Source organism: Dendrobates tinctorius, unplaced genomic scaffold, assembly GCF_039654945.1.
Source record: "Dendrobates tinctorius isolate UK_male_01 unplaced genomic scaffold, ASM3965494v1 ptg000184l, whole genome shotgun sequence".
Classification (NCBI taxonomy): domain Eukaryota; kingdom Metazoa; phylum Chordata; class Amphibia; order Anura; family Dendrobatidae; genus Dendrobates; species Dendrobates tinctorius.
This window is the reverse complement of record NW_027361851.1, coordinates 247,466-260,317: the sequence shown is the minus strand read 5'-3', so window position 1 is coordinate 260,317 and position 12,852 is coordinate 247,466. Positions and strand designations below refer to the sequence as shown.

At 44.5% G+C, this 12,852-nt stretch overlaps 1 protein-coding gene across 3 annotated transcripts in view; it reads left to right on the top strand.

Moving 5' to 3' along the window:
- SAMD8 (sterile alpha motif domain containing 8) overlaps positions 1-12,852 on the top strand; it is a 158,883-nt gene that overhangs the window by 133,827 nt on the left and 12,204 nt on the right. For all 3 annotated transcript variants that reach the window (XM_073552055.1, XM_073552053.1, XM_073552054.1), the window contains one exon: positions 7,664-7,814. In XM_073552055.1, the coding sequence (XP_073408156.1) occupies positions 7,664-7,814 (151 nt within the window). The remainder of the gene's footprint in view (positions 1-7,663; positions 7,815-12,852) is intronic.

Below are 12,852 nucleotides of genomic sequence, written 5' to 3'. Positions count from 1 at the left end.
CCTGATTCGCTATGTCCTTTTTCATGTGCATGCATTGTAGGACCTTAGGTATCCATGGTTGAGACCACTAGCTAATTAACGGTCACTGTATCAGTGGTCGTTACCATGGATATCTAAGGCCCTGCAATGCTTGCACATGAGGAAAAACACATGGCGAATCAGAAAAACTATCAGATTTTTCTAGTTGGAGGAATTTGCTAATATTAGGCTATGTGCACACGTTGCGGATTTGTCTGTGGAACTTTCTGCGCAGATTCTGCATCTCTTGGCAGAAAACGCAGGTAAAAATCTGGGTGTTTTTTATGTGGATTTTCATGTGAATTTGTATGCTTTTTTGTAAGCTAAATAAAGATCTATTATTTAACAAAAAAAAAAAGTCGTGATGTAATGTTTGTCCAACCTCTTATTTTGCATATTCCATTGAAGAATGTTTACACACCACAGATAGATGTATCAATAGATAGCTGGATAGATATGTCTATAGATAGATATCAATAGATAGATATAGATATATATATATATATATATCTATCTATCTCTCCATCTACCTATAGATATAGCTATCCATCTACCTATAGATATAGCTATCCATCTATCTATAGATATACAGTACAGACCAAAAGATTGGACACGCCTTCTCATTCAGAGAGTTTTCTTTATTTTCATGACTATGAAAATTTTAGATTCACTCTGAAGGCATCAAAACTATGAATTAACACATGAGGAATTATATAATTAACAAAAAAGTGTGAAACAACTGAAAATGTCTTATATTCTAGGTTCTACAAAGTAGCCACCTTTTGCTTTGATTACTGCTTTGCACACTCTTGGCTTTCTCTTGATAAGCGTCAAGAGGTTGTCACCTGAAATGGTTTTCACTTCACAGGTGTGCCCTGTCATGTTTAATAAGTGGGATTGCTTGCCTTATAAATGGGGTTGGGACCATCAGTTGTCCTGATAGTCCTACTGACTAGACTGTTAGCTGCTTTTTTTCTTGCCATAATACAAATTCTAAGTAAAGAAAAACGAGTGGCCATCATTACTTTAAGAAATGAAGGTCAGTCAGTCCGAAAAATTGGGAAAACTTTGAAAGTGTCCCCAAGTGCAGTGGCAAAAACCATCAAGCGCTACAAAGAAACTGGCTCACATGAGGACCGCCCCAGGAAAGGAAGACCAAGAGTCGCCTCTGCTGCGGAGGATAAGTTCATCCGAGTCACCAGCCTCAGAAATCGCAGGTTAACAGCAGCTCAGATTAGAGACCAGGTCAATGCCACAGAGAGTTCTAGCAGCAGACATATCTCTACAACAACTGTTAAGAGGAGACTTTGTGCAGCAGGCCTTCTTGGTAAAATAGCTGCTAGGAAACCACTGCTAAGGACAGGCAACAAGCAGAAGAGACTTGTTTGGGCTAAAGAACACAAGGAATGGACATGAGACCAGTGGAAATCTGTGCTTTGGTCTGATGAGTCCAAATTTGAGATCTTTGGTTCCAACCACCGTGTCCTTGTGCGAAGCAGAAAAGGTGAACGGATGGACTCTACATGCCTGGTTCCCACCGTGAAGCATGGAGGAGGTGGTATGATGGTGTGGGGGTGCTTTGCTGGTGACACTGTTGGGGATTTATTCAAAATTGAAGGCATACTGAACCAGCATGGCTACCACAGCATCTTGCAGCAGCATGCTATTCCATCTGGTTTGTGTTTAGTTGGACCATCATTTATTTTTCAACAGGACAATGACCCCAAACACACCTCCAGGCTGTGTAGGGGCTATTTGACCAATAAGGAGAGTGATGGGGTGCTATACCAGATGACCTGGCCTCCACAGTCACCAGACCTGAACCCAATTGAGATGGTTTGGGGTGAGCTGGACTGCAGAGTGAAAGCAAAAGTGCTAAGCATCTCTGGGAACTCCTTCAAAACTGTTGGAAGACCATTTCCGGCGACTACCTCTTGAAGCTCATCAAGAGAATGCCAAGAGTGTGCAAAGAAGTAATCAAAGCAAAAGGTGGCTACTTTGAAGAACCTAGAATATAAGTCATATTTTCAGTTGTTTCACACTTTTTTGTTAATTATATAATTCCACGTTTTAATTTATAGTTTTGATGCCTTCAGAGTGAATCAACAATTTTCATAGTCATGAAAATAAAGAAAACTCTTTGAATGAGAAGGTGTGTCCAAACTTTTGGTTTGTACTGTATCTATAGATAGATATATCTGTAGGTAGATAGATCTATAGCTTGATTGATGGATAGATATATCTATAGAAATACATGCAGCCACACACTCCGGTCCGCAGTGCCAGGTATTGAGGTGTGAGACTCGTGCGAATTTCTCGCAAGTGTGATCCCGGCCTAACGCAATATCTGTTTAATTAGCAATTCTGAACGCGGCAATACCAAGTATGTGTGTTTTGTTTTTTTCATTGGGGCGAAAGGGGGGGTGATTTGAACTTTTAGGTTTTTTATTTTATTTTTTTTTTAAACACTTTTTTTTTCCTTCAGTAGCCTACATAGGAGGCTATAGAAGCATGCCACACTTGATCGGCTCTGCTACATATGGGCGATGAGCAGATCGCTCATATGTAGCAGATTTAATGCATTGCTATGAGTGCCTTCCACCAGGCGGCGCTCATAGCAATGTGCCTGCAACAACCATAGAGGTCTCTTTGAGACCTCTGGTTGTCAAGGCAACGCGTCGCTGAACCGGATCATGTGACGGGGGTCGGCGATGCGCTCACTTCCGGCCCGACGGCCAGAAGCGGTAGTTAAACTCCCGCTGTCAGCGTTTGACAGTGGGATTTAGTTAGTTAATAGGCGCGAGTGGATCACGATTCCGCTCGCACCTATTGCGGGCACATGTCAGCTGTTTATAACAGCTGACATGTCGCGGCTTTGAGGTGGGCTCACTGCCGGAGCCCACCTCAAAGCAGGGGAATCTGACCACTGACTTACTATCCCGTCAGTGGTCAGAAAGGGGTTAAAAAAAATTTTTTTTTAAAAAATGGTGTGGGCTCCTTTGCAATTTTATGCACTAGAGAGGGAAAGCGGGGGGCCGATGTTTACAGCCTGGGAAGATCCATGGGTATTAACCACTTCCCAGGCTATCTATTTAGCCTTCACTGGCTATTAAACTAGGGGAACCCCCCCAAAAAATGATGTGGAGTCCCCCTATAATTAATAGCCAGAAAGGTTATGCAGACACCTGCGGGCTGATATTCATAGCCTAAGAAGGGGCCATGGATATTGCCCCCCGGCTACGAACACCAGCTCTCAGCCACCCCATCAACACATCAGCCGGAAGATGGGACTACCACTGTCCCATTATTGGCTAATAGTGTCACTGTAGCAGACCTAGCCGGATGGGACTAGTAGTTCCATCGAACGATGCCTGCCTGCACACAGACCCGCACATAGACGCACACACTCTCCGCACACACACAGTCTCTGCCCACATTCCGCCCACACACTTCCCTCCTCCCAATCTGCAGCCCGGCATATATTCATTCAATATAGTGCCGGACTGCAGCCTCACAATACAGCAGCAGTAAAGAATAATACTATTCTACTGGGATCTATTTAGATAGGAATCAATACTACTGTCTTATCCAAAATTGTAATATCTATTTAAGCCTCACCACTATGACAAGAGAGAAAAATGCAGACATACTGTATAAAGGTGCCCTCCCCAGCATTAAAGGGAATATGTCACCAGGTTTTTCCTGTATAATCTGAAGACCTCATGCTATAGAGGTTAAAACACAGATTTCAGTGATGCCTCTCTTATCAAGCTCCACGGTTTTGTTTACCGTTAATTGTTTTAGCAGCAGGAGCTTATTGCTGGGACACAGCAGCGCATGCCTTCTCCTCCAATTCTGCCCCTCCTGTGATATGTAGCTCAAGATCTATAAACATTGTATATACAGACAGAGACTGATGGGCAGGGGCAGCTTCCTCAGCTCTGCTTCGTTGCTAAATCTGAAAGCTCTGATTGTGTTAGAAAGGCTGCACCCAGTAATCAAAGTGATACATGGTTGGATTCAGCTTCTCTTGACCTACATCAGGCTGCTCTCAGATGAGGTAGCAAAAACTGCTGACAGATTCCCTTTAATAATCTACACTCCCATCTAGTAATCAGTGTCGGTATCACCAGCAGCACTACTGCAGTCTCCTCAGACCCCATGTTATCCAAAACATCGTAGATAATGAAGTACATGGAACAGGAGCCCTCGTCTGTGCTGCTAATACGTGATGTCGCTGCTCATGGTCGCCACCTCTCAGTAGTACTGCTGGTAATTATGCACATAATTGTGCACGTATGGAACGACAACAGCCTCTGCGCTCCGGAAGCTGAAATCTAACCATAACAACACCAGCCTTTCTTGTTTGTGTCGTGAGGTACATTAGCCAGACAAGAATAATTGCCTGTTCAGATTCTGTCTTCCTTCTGGAAATAGACGCTTTTAGTGTATACATTAGTTTAGTACATAGTACACACTAAATGTAAGGCAAAAATGCTGTGAGAACATGGCCTTAGAATTGCCTCAGTTCTCTATTTCTGTGTATGTATAATTTATAATATGCCAACAAACACTGTTTTCCATACCAGATTGAATCCGTAAGCTTATCGAGAACAGCCATGTATGAGCTCTCTGTGCTGGTGCATTACATGATGCTTCACACTAGGCTAATGCAGACAGACTAGCGGCATCTATCCATGCCCAGATCCGCATGTGGCTTTCTATTGAACTGACCAAGTGGCAGTGGAGTTTCACCACTCTGCTGTTCGTCTGCATGTGTATGTTGGGCAACCCGCACTGTTCTAATCTCCAATCTCCCAATGTCACTGCTATGCCCACACTGATACTTATCAGTCTGAAGGCTATGGTAAGGGGCACATTTATTTAACAATTCATGTGGAAAACATTGAAATCCACCATTAATAAAACCTAGATTATCCACTTCTACGGATTTCTTCATTTATCAATTAGCTGTTAATACATGTAATGTGCAACTACTTTGTCAATTTTAGAATCTACACATAAACCTTAATCAATTAATGTTCAAGTGATTGATTGATTTATTTAGGTAGGTATTGGAATATTTGTCCTGTCTAATCTGTGTTGTATGATCTTCCATTTATTTATTTTAATAATATCTATAATTTTATCATGCATGATATGAACCTTCTCAAAGTATTTGCTCATTTTAACTCTAGAACGGCACTGCCACAGCTCTTTGCTGTGGCTATACTGCTGATATAACAGGACAAGCTTGACTGTATTATCCTGCCACTTTACCTCCAACCTTAGGTATCCACGGTTACAACCTCTAGCAACTAGCTAACTTAAGCCCCCGTCACACACAGCGATCTCACCAGCGAGATCGCAGTGTGTGACACTTATCAGCAACCGGCCCCCCTGCCGGGTATCGCTGATCGTCCTCGAATGGCCTGGACATTTTTTGATCGCTGGTCTCCCGCTGGCCAGCACGCATCGCTGCGTGTGGCAGGTGGGAGATCAGCGAGCTGGAGCTGGTAACCAAGGTAAACATCGGGTTTCTGAGCGCCGCGCTTAGAAACCCGATGTGTTGTGAATTCGCTTTCTGGCCTCCCTCTGGTTATTACCGAAGGTAGTGGAGCTGGTCAGATCGACACAGGGGTTGCGAGTTCTCTTTCTGGGCTCCCTGTGGTGGTTACTGGAGGTAAAGGAGCTGATCTGATTGATAGAGGCTTGCCACCTGATAATGATGATGATGATTGGGATTTAAGACAGCCGACTCCCTCTATCCCTGCTGGTGATTTGCTTCCTGTTCCTCCTGAGGTCTGATTTCTCTAGCTCTGTCCCTGCATGTTAAGCTAAGTGGTTTATTTGCTATTCTGTTTGCATTTGATCTGGTTTTGTCTATCTCTTCTTGGTGCGGGTCAGCCAGCTCCGGCTGGGGCTGTGCTGAATCACCGCCCATATGTTACTGCTTGTGCTAGTTTGTTTTATCCCCTGTTAGATTGGTCTCTTTTTGCCCTGCTTTCAGAATATACCAGAGTGCTGATATAGTGGGGGGTGAAGTCGTGTGACTTCAGTGTTTTTTGCATCAGACGTGTTGGACTTTTTGCCGGGTATTTTGCGTGATTGCAGACAGTGTCTTTCCTTTCCTGTCCTGTCTAGTCAGTGTGGGCCCCATCATTTGCTCAGTCTATTTTCCTGCCTGTGTTTGTGTTTTTATCTTGTCTCACCAACAATATATATTTGGGGGCTATCTATTCCTTTGGGGTCTGCTCTGGGGCAGTTTAGATTTCCCCTTTCTTGCTTTAGGCTTAGTTAGCTCTCCGGCTGTGCCAAGGCGTCTAGGATCATCGTAGGTACGCTCCACAGCTACTGCTAGTTGTGTGGATAGGATCAGGGGGTCTGCAATCCGCTTAGGTACCAATCTCTCTGGTTTTCTGTGGCTTAGCTTGGACCTGCTCTCCTCCTCGGTGACCCATTCATAACACCCATGTGTATGTTAGATACCAGCGCGCTGGTGCAGGGAGCTGGTAACCAAGGTAAACATCGGGTCTCTAAGCGCCGCGCGGCGCTTAGAAACCCGATATTTACCTTGGTTACCAGCTTCCTGCACCAGCGAGCTGGTATCTAACGTACACTGCGGGTAACTAAGCGATGAGCGTCGCTTGTTACCCTCGTGTCGCTGTCCTGATCGCTGCTGAAGCTGCCTGTTTAGCAGCTCACCAGCGATCATGTAGCGACACACCAGCGATTCTGACAAGGTCATATCGTTGTCGGGATCGCTGGTGAGTCGCTATGTGTGATGGGGCCCTAACTGTCACTATATCAGTGGTCGGGACCATGGATCTAAAGCCCTGCAATTTGCACATGAGGAAAGAGACATGGCGGAGCAGAAGAACTATACTACATTTCTAATTGGAGGGATTTGCTATTATAATGTTGTTGTTGTTGTTGTTGTTGTTGTTATTATTACACCTACTACATATTGGGATAGGACCTTGAAGTTTGGAATACCCCTTTATATCTCATGGTGTGATGTAATTGGTAGAAGGACCCACAGGGAGTACCCATCCACTCCCATCTGATGCCCACCTATGTCTGTGTTGTAAACAACAATAAAAAGGAAAGGTTACTTAAAGGGGTTGTCCCACGAACAAAGTACATTTTAATTAATGGATCGTACAATAGAAATAAGTTTCACAATTGATTGTGTTAAAAAAAAAAATTTTCCGAGATAATCTTGTAAATGTGCCCTTGTCTACGACCATGCATGAACATGGTCTGATCATACCACATCTCCTGGAATGGGGGAAGGAAATGTGTATACAGACAGGACAGCAGTGGATCGCAGCTGATTCTTACTGTGAGATAAAACAAGTTTTTAAACAGGCAGTGAAATGTTTTTCCTTCCAGAAACCAGAGGTTATCATCCCATGCTTTCCTGTCTGTATACTCTTTTCCTTCCTCACGTGCCCAGGAGCTGTGGTATGATCAGATCATGTTCCTAATGTTTAGGTGTCTAAATGCAAAATGGCAATATAACCACAAATTGGTACCAAATTAAAGATGTGCTCCTTTTCGGTCATCTACTTAGTGCATGAAACTTGCAGCACTTGAAAAATGTCCTCTGTTTTTTAATGAATACTGTGACTTGTCTTTTCAGCTATATGATAATATGTGGGCCAAGCTTCAGCGTGCCTTTGCAATATGGAGTGGGTTTGGTATGACGCTTACTGGAGTACATACTTGTGGAGACTACATGTTCAGTGGTCACACTGTTGTCCTCACTATGCTGAATTTTTTTGTCACAGAATGTAAGTAGTAGCACAAATTCACATAACATTTGAAACTGTATGCTATCCCCCTTGCATCTGTGTATATAAAGGCTACATTCCCACAATGAGCTTTTGTTCAGTTTTTGATGTTGGAGATTTTTTTGTACCATTTATGGTAAGTAAATTAGGTTGCGTGCATTTTTTTTTCATTGCATTTTTTACTGCTTTTTATTGCGCTTTTGACATTGCACCTTTTTTTTCAGAATGTAGGTCTATAGAGGTTTGTTCTGAGTCTCTAGATGACCTAGAAGAGGAATGCATTCCTTACTACTACCCCCCCCAGTCTGTAGGGAATCCCTACAGAAAAGACTGACCACTTCCACTAAATTGAAGTACAGGTTCCCCGTAGACGATAAAACTGCATGCTGGTCAGATATCCCAAAGATAGACATCCAGCTTGTGCTGGTAGCCAAAAAGACTACACTGCCAATTGAGGTTTCCTCACAATTGAAGGACCCTCTGGAACACAAGATGGATGGTCTGTTAAGGAAATCATGGGAGACCTCGGCAGCTTAATTAAACACCCAACGCCGTATCTATCTGTGTAGATAGGACAGCTGGAAGAGCACCTGTCTACAGGTACTCCTAGGGAAGACATTCTGGCTTCTCTACCTCTCCTCCAGAAGGCAACAGGGTTCCTGGCAGACACCACTTCAGAATCCGTAAGGGTGTCGGCAAGGTCATCAGGATTGTCAAACTCAGTAAGACAAGCACTCTGGCTATGATCCTGGAGCTAGAACGTAACTTTGACGATGACGTTATGCTCTACCCACTTTAAAGGGAAATACATATTCAATCCTGCCCTTGACGGCCTTCTAGAAAAGGTTTTGGATAAGAAGACCTTGCCGGAACCTAGAAATACTAGGAAGAAACCCTTTCACCCCCACAAGAACTTACTCCTCAGTACAGAGGGAAAGGCAAGTCAGGTTGCTGGAGCTATCCAAAAGGGGGAAAAAGCAGAAATCTTTTTCTTCCCCACTCTCCGCGACAAAATAAACCATGACGTCAACATAGTAGAGGCTTGCATCTCCAAAATTCCTTCCTCAATAGTACAAGGTCTGTTGAGACCCTTGGACTCTAACATCAGTCAGGGAAGTAATAAAGATAGAATTTGCCTCATATCCTCCAAGGAAAGTGAAAACCACACGACTCTCCTCTTCGAAGCTACAATCCACCTTGATAACTAGAGTGAAAGATCTGTTATCCTGAAAGATAGTCTCCATAGTTCTCGAAGGGGAAAGAAACAGAGGGCATTATTCCAATCTGTTCCTGATAAGGAAACTAAAAGGATCGAATCAGGTTATAATCAACTTGAAACCCCTAAACCCGATACATAGTATATTGGAGATTCAAGATGGAATCCGTCAGGTCATTGTTACCTCTGACTGTTGCCATGACTAAATCTTGACCCATCGATCTACAGGATGCATACTATCACATCCAAATTCATCCAACTTTTCGCAGATTCCTAAGGTTTGCGATTGTCCAGGGAGAACAGACAGTGCATTATCAATTCAGTGTCCTCCCATTTGGGATATCATCGGCTCCAAGGATCTTCACAAAGATCATGTCCGAAGTCATGCTCTACATCAGAGGTCAACATATATGCATAGTTCCATACCTCGACAACTTTCTTCTGGTGGCTCCTACTGGTAACTACTGGTAACAACTCAAATCCTGTCATCACTGGGCTGGTTGGTGAACCAGAAAGAAAATCAGACATGGTTCCCTCAACAACAAAGACTTTTCTGGGAGTTTTGTTAGACTCTCACAGGCTAACATCTCTTTTGTCCAAGCAAAAACCGATCCTAGTGAAGGTACAATACCACACTGGCGCTATCCTGAAATAAATTTGTTAATTGCCGCTGGCACCCTAGTAGGTGATGTGTGCAGCCCTGCCTGAGGAACAAACTGGTAAGATAACAAATGTGGCTGCTGCGCTGATAACATGTGAAGACTGCTGTTTCAAGATGGATGAGCCTCCGTGCAGTATGACTGAACGTGAGAAATGACGCTTCTACATGCCTGAACATGCTAGTTGTCAGTTGCTAAGTCACCACTAACCACGCCCCCCCCCCTTGCTGCGCCACTACACGGCGGCGCCATCGGCCAAGGCTCTCCGCCGCATAACACAGTTACGAGCGTGTGGAGGATCTCTTGAAAATGGGAGGACGCTCCCCCATTTGATTTGACTGCCTCTTAAGCCCCCGTCACACATAGCGATCTCGCTAGCGAGATCGCTGCTGTGTCACAAGTTTTGTGACGCAACTGCGAGATCGCTGTGTGTGACACTGACCAGCGACCGGCCCCCCTGCCGGTTATCGCTGATCGTCCTGGAATAGCCAGGACATTTTTTTGATCGCTGGTCTCCCGCTGGCCAGTATGCATCGCTTGTGTGACAGGCGGGAGACCAGCGATCAGCGCGCTGGTAACTAAGGTAAATGTCGGGTTTCTAAGTGGCGCGCGACGCTTAGAAACCCGATGTGTACCTTGGTTGCCAGCTCCCTGCACCGGCGCGTGGTAACTAAGGTACACAGTGAGTAACTAAGCGACGTGCGTCGCTTGTTACCCATGTGTCGCTGGTGCTGATCGCTGGTGAAGCTGCCTGTTTGGCAGCTCACCAGCGATCATGTAGCGATGCACCAGCGATCCTGACAAGGTAGTTTCGTCGGGATCGCTGGTGCGTCGCTATGTGTGACGGGGCCCTTAGTGCTTCATCTTCACAGAACGGACTGAGCAACTGACAACTAGCATCTTCAGGCACGCAGAAGTAAGTACCATTTCTCACGTGTTGTTCATACTGCACGGAGGCTCATCTATCTTGAAAAAGCAGTCTTCACATGTTATCAGCGCGGCAGCCATGTTTATCTATTTACTAAAAACAGATCCTGTTAAAATTAAGGATAAAGATACTATAAAGCAGGAAGATATAGGGAGGTTGGATCAATAAAACATGGCATAAATCAGACATGCAAACAATTACTAGTATATGCCAAGGAAAAGTGGATGTGTAAGGGGTTCAGTACAGTAGAGGAAAATCAAACAGAAAAAATGTACACAAGAACCAATTATAATAACACACAAAATTTTATTAACAAAGTAAAGACAAAAAACAATGACAAAATTTAAAATAAAATTAGCAAGAACGTAGTGTCAATAAGGTGTGCCATGACATCCTGCATCCAGATGGTAGTGTGGGCCCAAGCACATACCAGAACACTGCAGACGCATATTCTTGCAAACTTCGATGAATCCACAGAACCCTTAAACAGGAAGATCCCAATATCCCCTTGAGTAAGAGCCTTGTTAACCTGATGGCTAAAATAAAAAAAAAACTTGGACTAAGGTGTCCCCTGGACATAGAATCCCATGGTCACCATAAAAGTAGACGCCAGCTGAAAGGGATGGGGAGCCATGTTTTCCCAGCACATATTCCAGGGACTCTGGTCAGACGAAATAAGCCAACAGTCCTCCAACTTCAGAGGAGTAAAGACAGTGGAGGAGGTACTCAGAACCGCAATAGCCCTAATCCAGAATACCCATGTGAGGATCTACTCTGACAACATGACAACAGTAGCCCACCTCCGTCACCAGGGAAGTACGAGAAATGAGGACCTGAAAGCTATTTCAGCCAGAATATTCTCCTGGTCCGAAGAACATCTCTCCCTGTCCTCTCTGCACATAAAAGGATCAGTCAACATATAGGCTGACTTTGTCAGCAGAACAAAGATTCCTCTGGGGGAGTGGAGTCTAGACCCTGAAGTCTTTCAGATATTGACCAGAAGGTGGGGCCTTCCGGAAGTAGAACTCTTTCCTAGTGGTCAGGACGCAAGGGTGGATCAATATTTTTCACTACATCCAGCTGATCCTTGCCTACTTATGGATGCGAAAGCTCACCAATGGAGATTCAAGCTGGCATACGCCTTCCCTTCAATACCAATCCTGCCAAGGGTCCTACAAAAAGTAAGATCCAAAAAAATCAAGATGATTCTGGTGGCACCATTCTGTCCCAAAAGGAGCTGGTTTGGCACCCTGAATAGACAGACATGTAGCTCTTCCCCCGATCAGAAACCTCCTTCACTATGGACCAATTCATGATGTGGATCCCAAGAAGCTGCATATGACTGCCTGGCTTCTAAGTTCTCAATCTTGAAGACTAGAGTTTTGTCGGAGAGAGTTATTAGAACGCTATAGAAAAGCAGGAAATCAATGACAAATGCCATATACCAGAAGATATGGAAAACCTTCATCTCATGGAGTGCACCCAAATAACCTGACCTGCACTAACCATATAGCGCATGGATCCTGGAATTCCTGCAAGAAGGTCTAGAGAAGGGTCTCAAACCTTGTATCCTCAAAGTCCAGGTGGCGCCTCTATGTTCCTACTTCGACCAGACGCTAGCCGACCACCAATGGGTAAAAAGATTTGACAGCAGCATCACGCCTATTTCCTAGGATTACAAATGTAGTCCCTTCCTGGGACATCAATATTGTCCTAAAAGAGCTCACACTTCCACCCTTTTGAGCCCTTATCTATAGTTTTGGACAGACTCTCCTGGAAAACAGTTTTCTTGTAGCTTTAACTACAACCAGGAGAGTGGGTGAGTTACAGGCTCTCTCAATTAATGAGCCCTACATGAGTTTGGCTTATTTTGGGGCTAGACCCATCATTCTTATCTAAAGTGGTCTCAGAGTTCCACAATTACGTTAAGTTCAACGCATAGTGTTGACGGGCTGCGTTAACGGTATAGCATAACGCGATCGCGTTATGCTATACCCGCTAGCGCAGATAAATCATCTGTGCTAGCACAGATGATTCATCTGCGCTAGCCGTGACGGAGCCTCAGACGCTGCAGCCCGCATCCGAGGCTCCGTCAGTGAATGACGGCACATCGCGAACGCGTGCCGCTTTACGGCATGCGTCGCGATGCGCCCGACAATGGGGTTGAATGGCAGCGTTAACGGACTGCAATTCTAGGATGTATTAACAGGAGCATACAGTCTAGATCACGTGAAG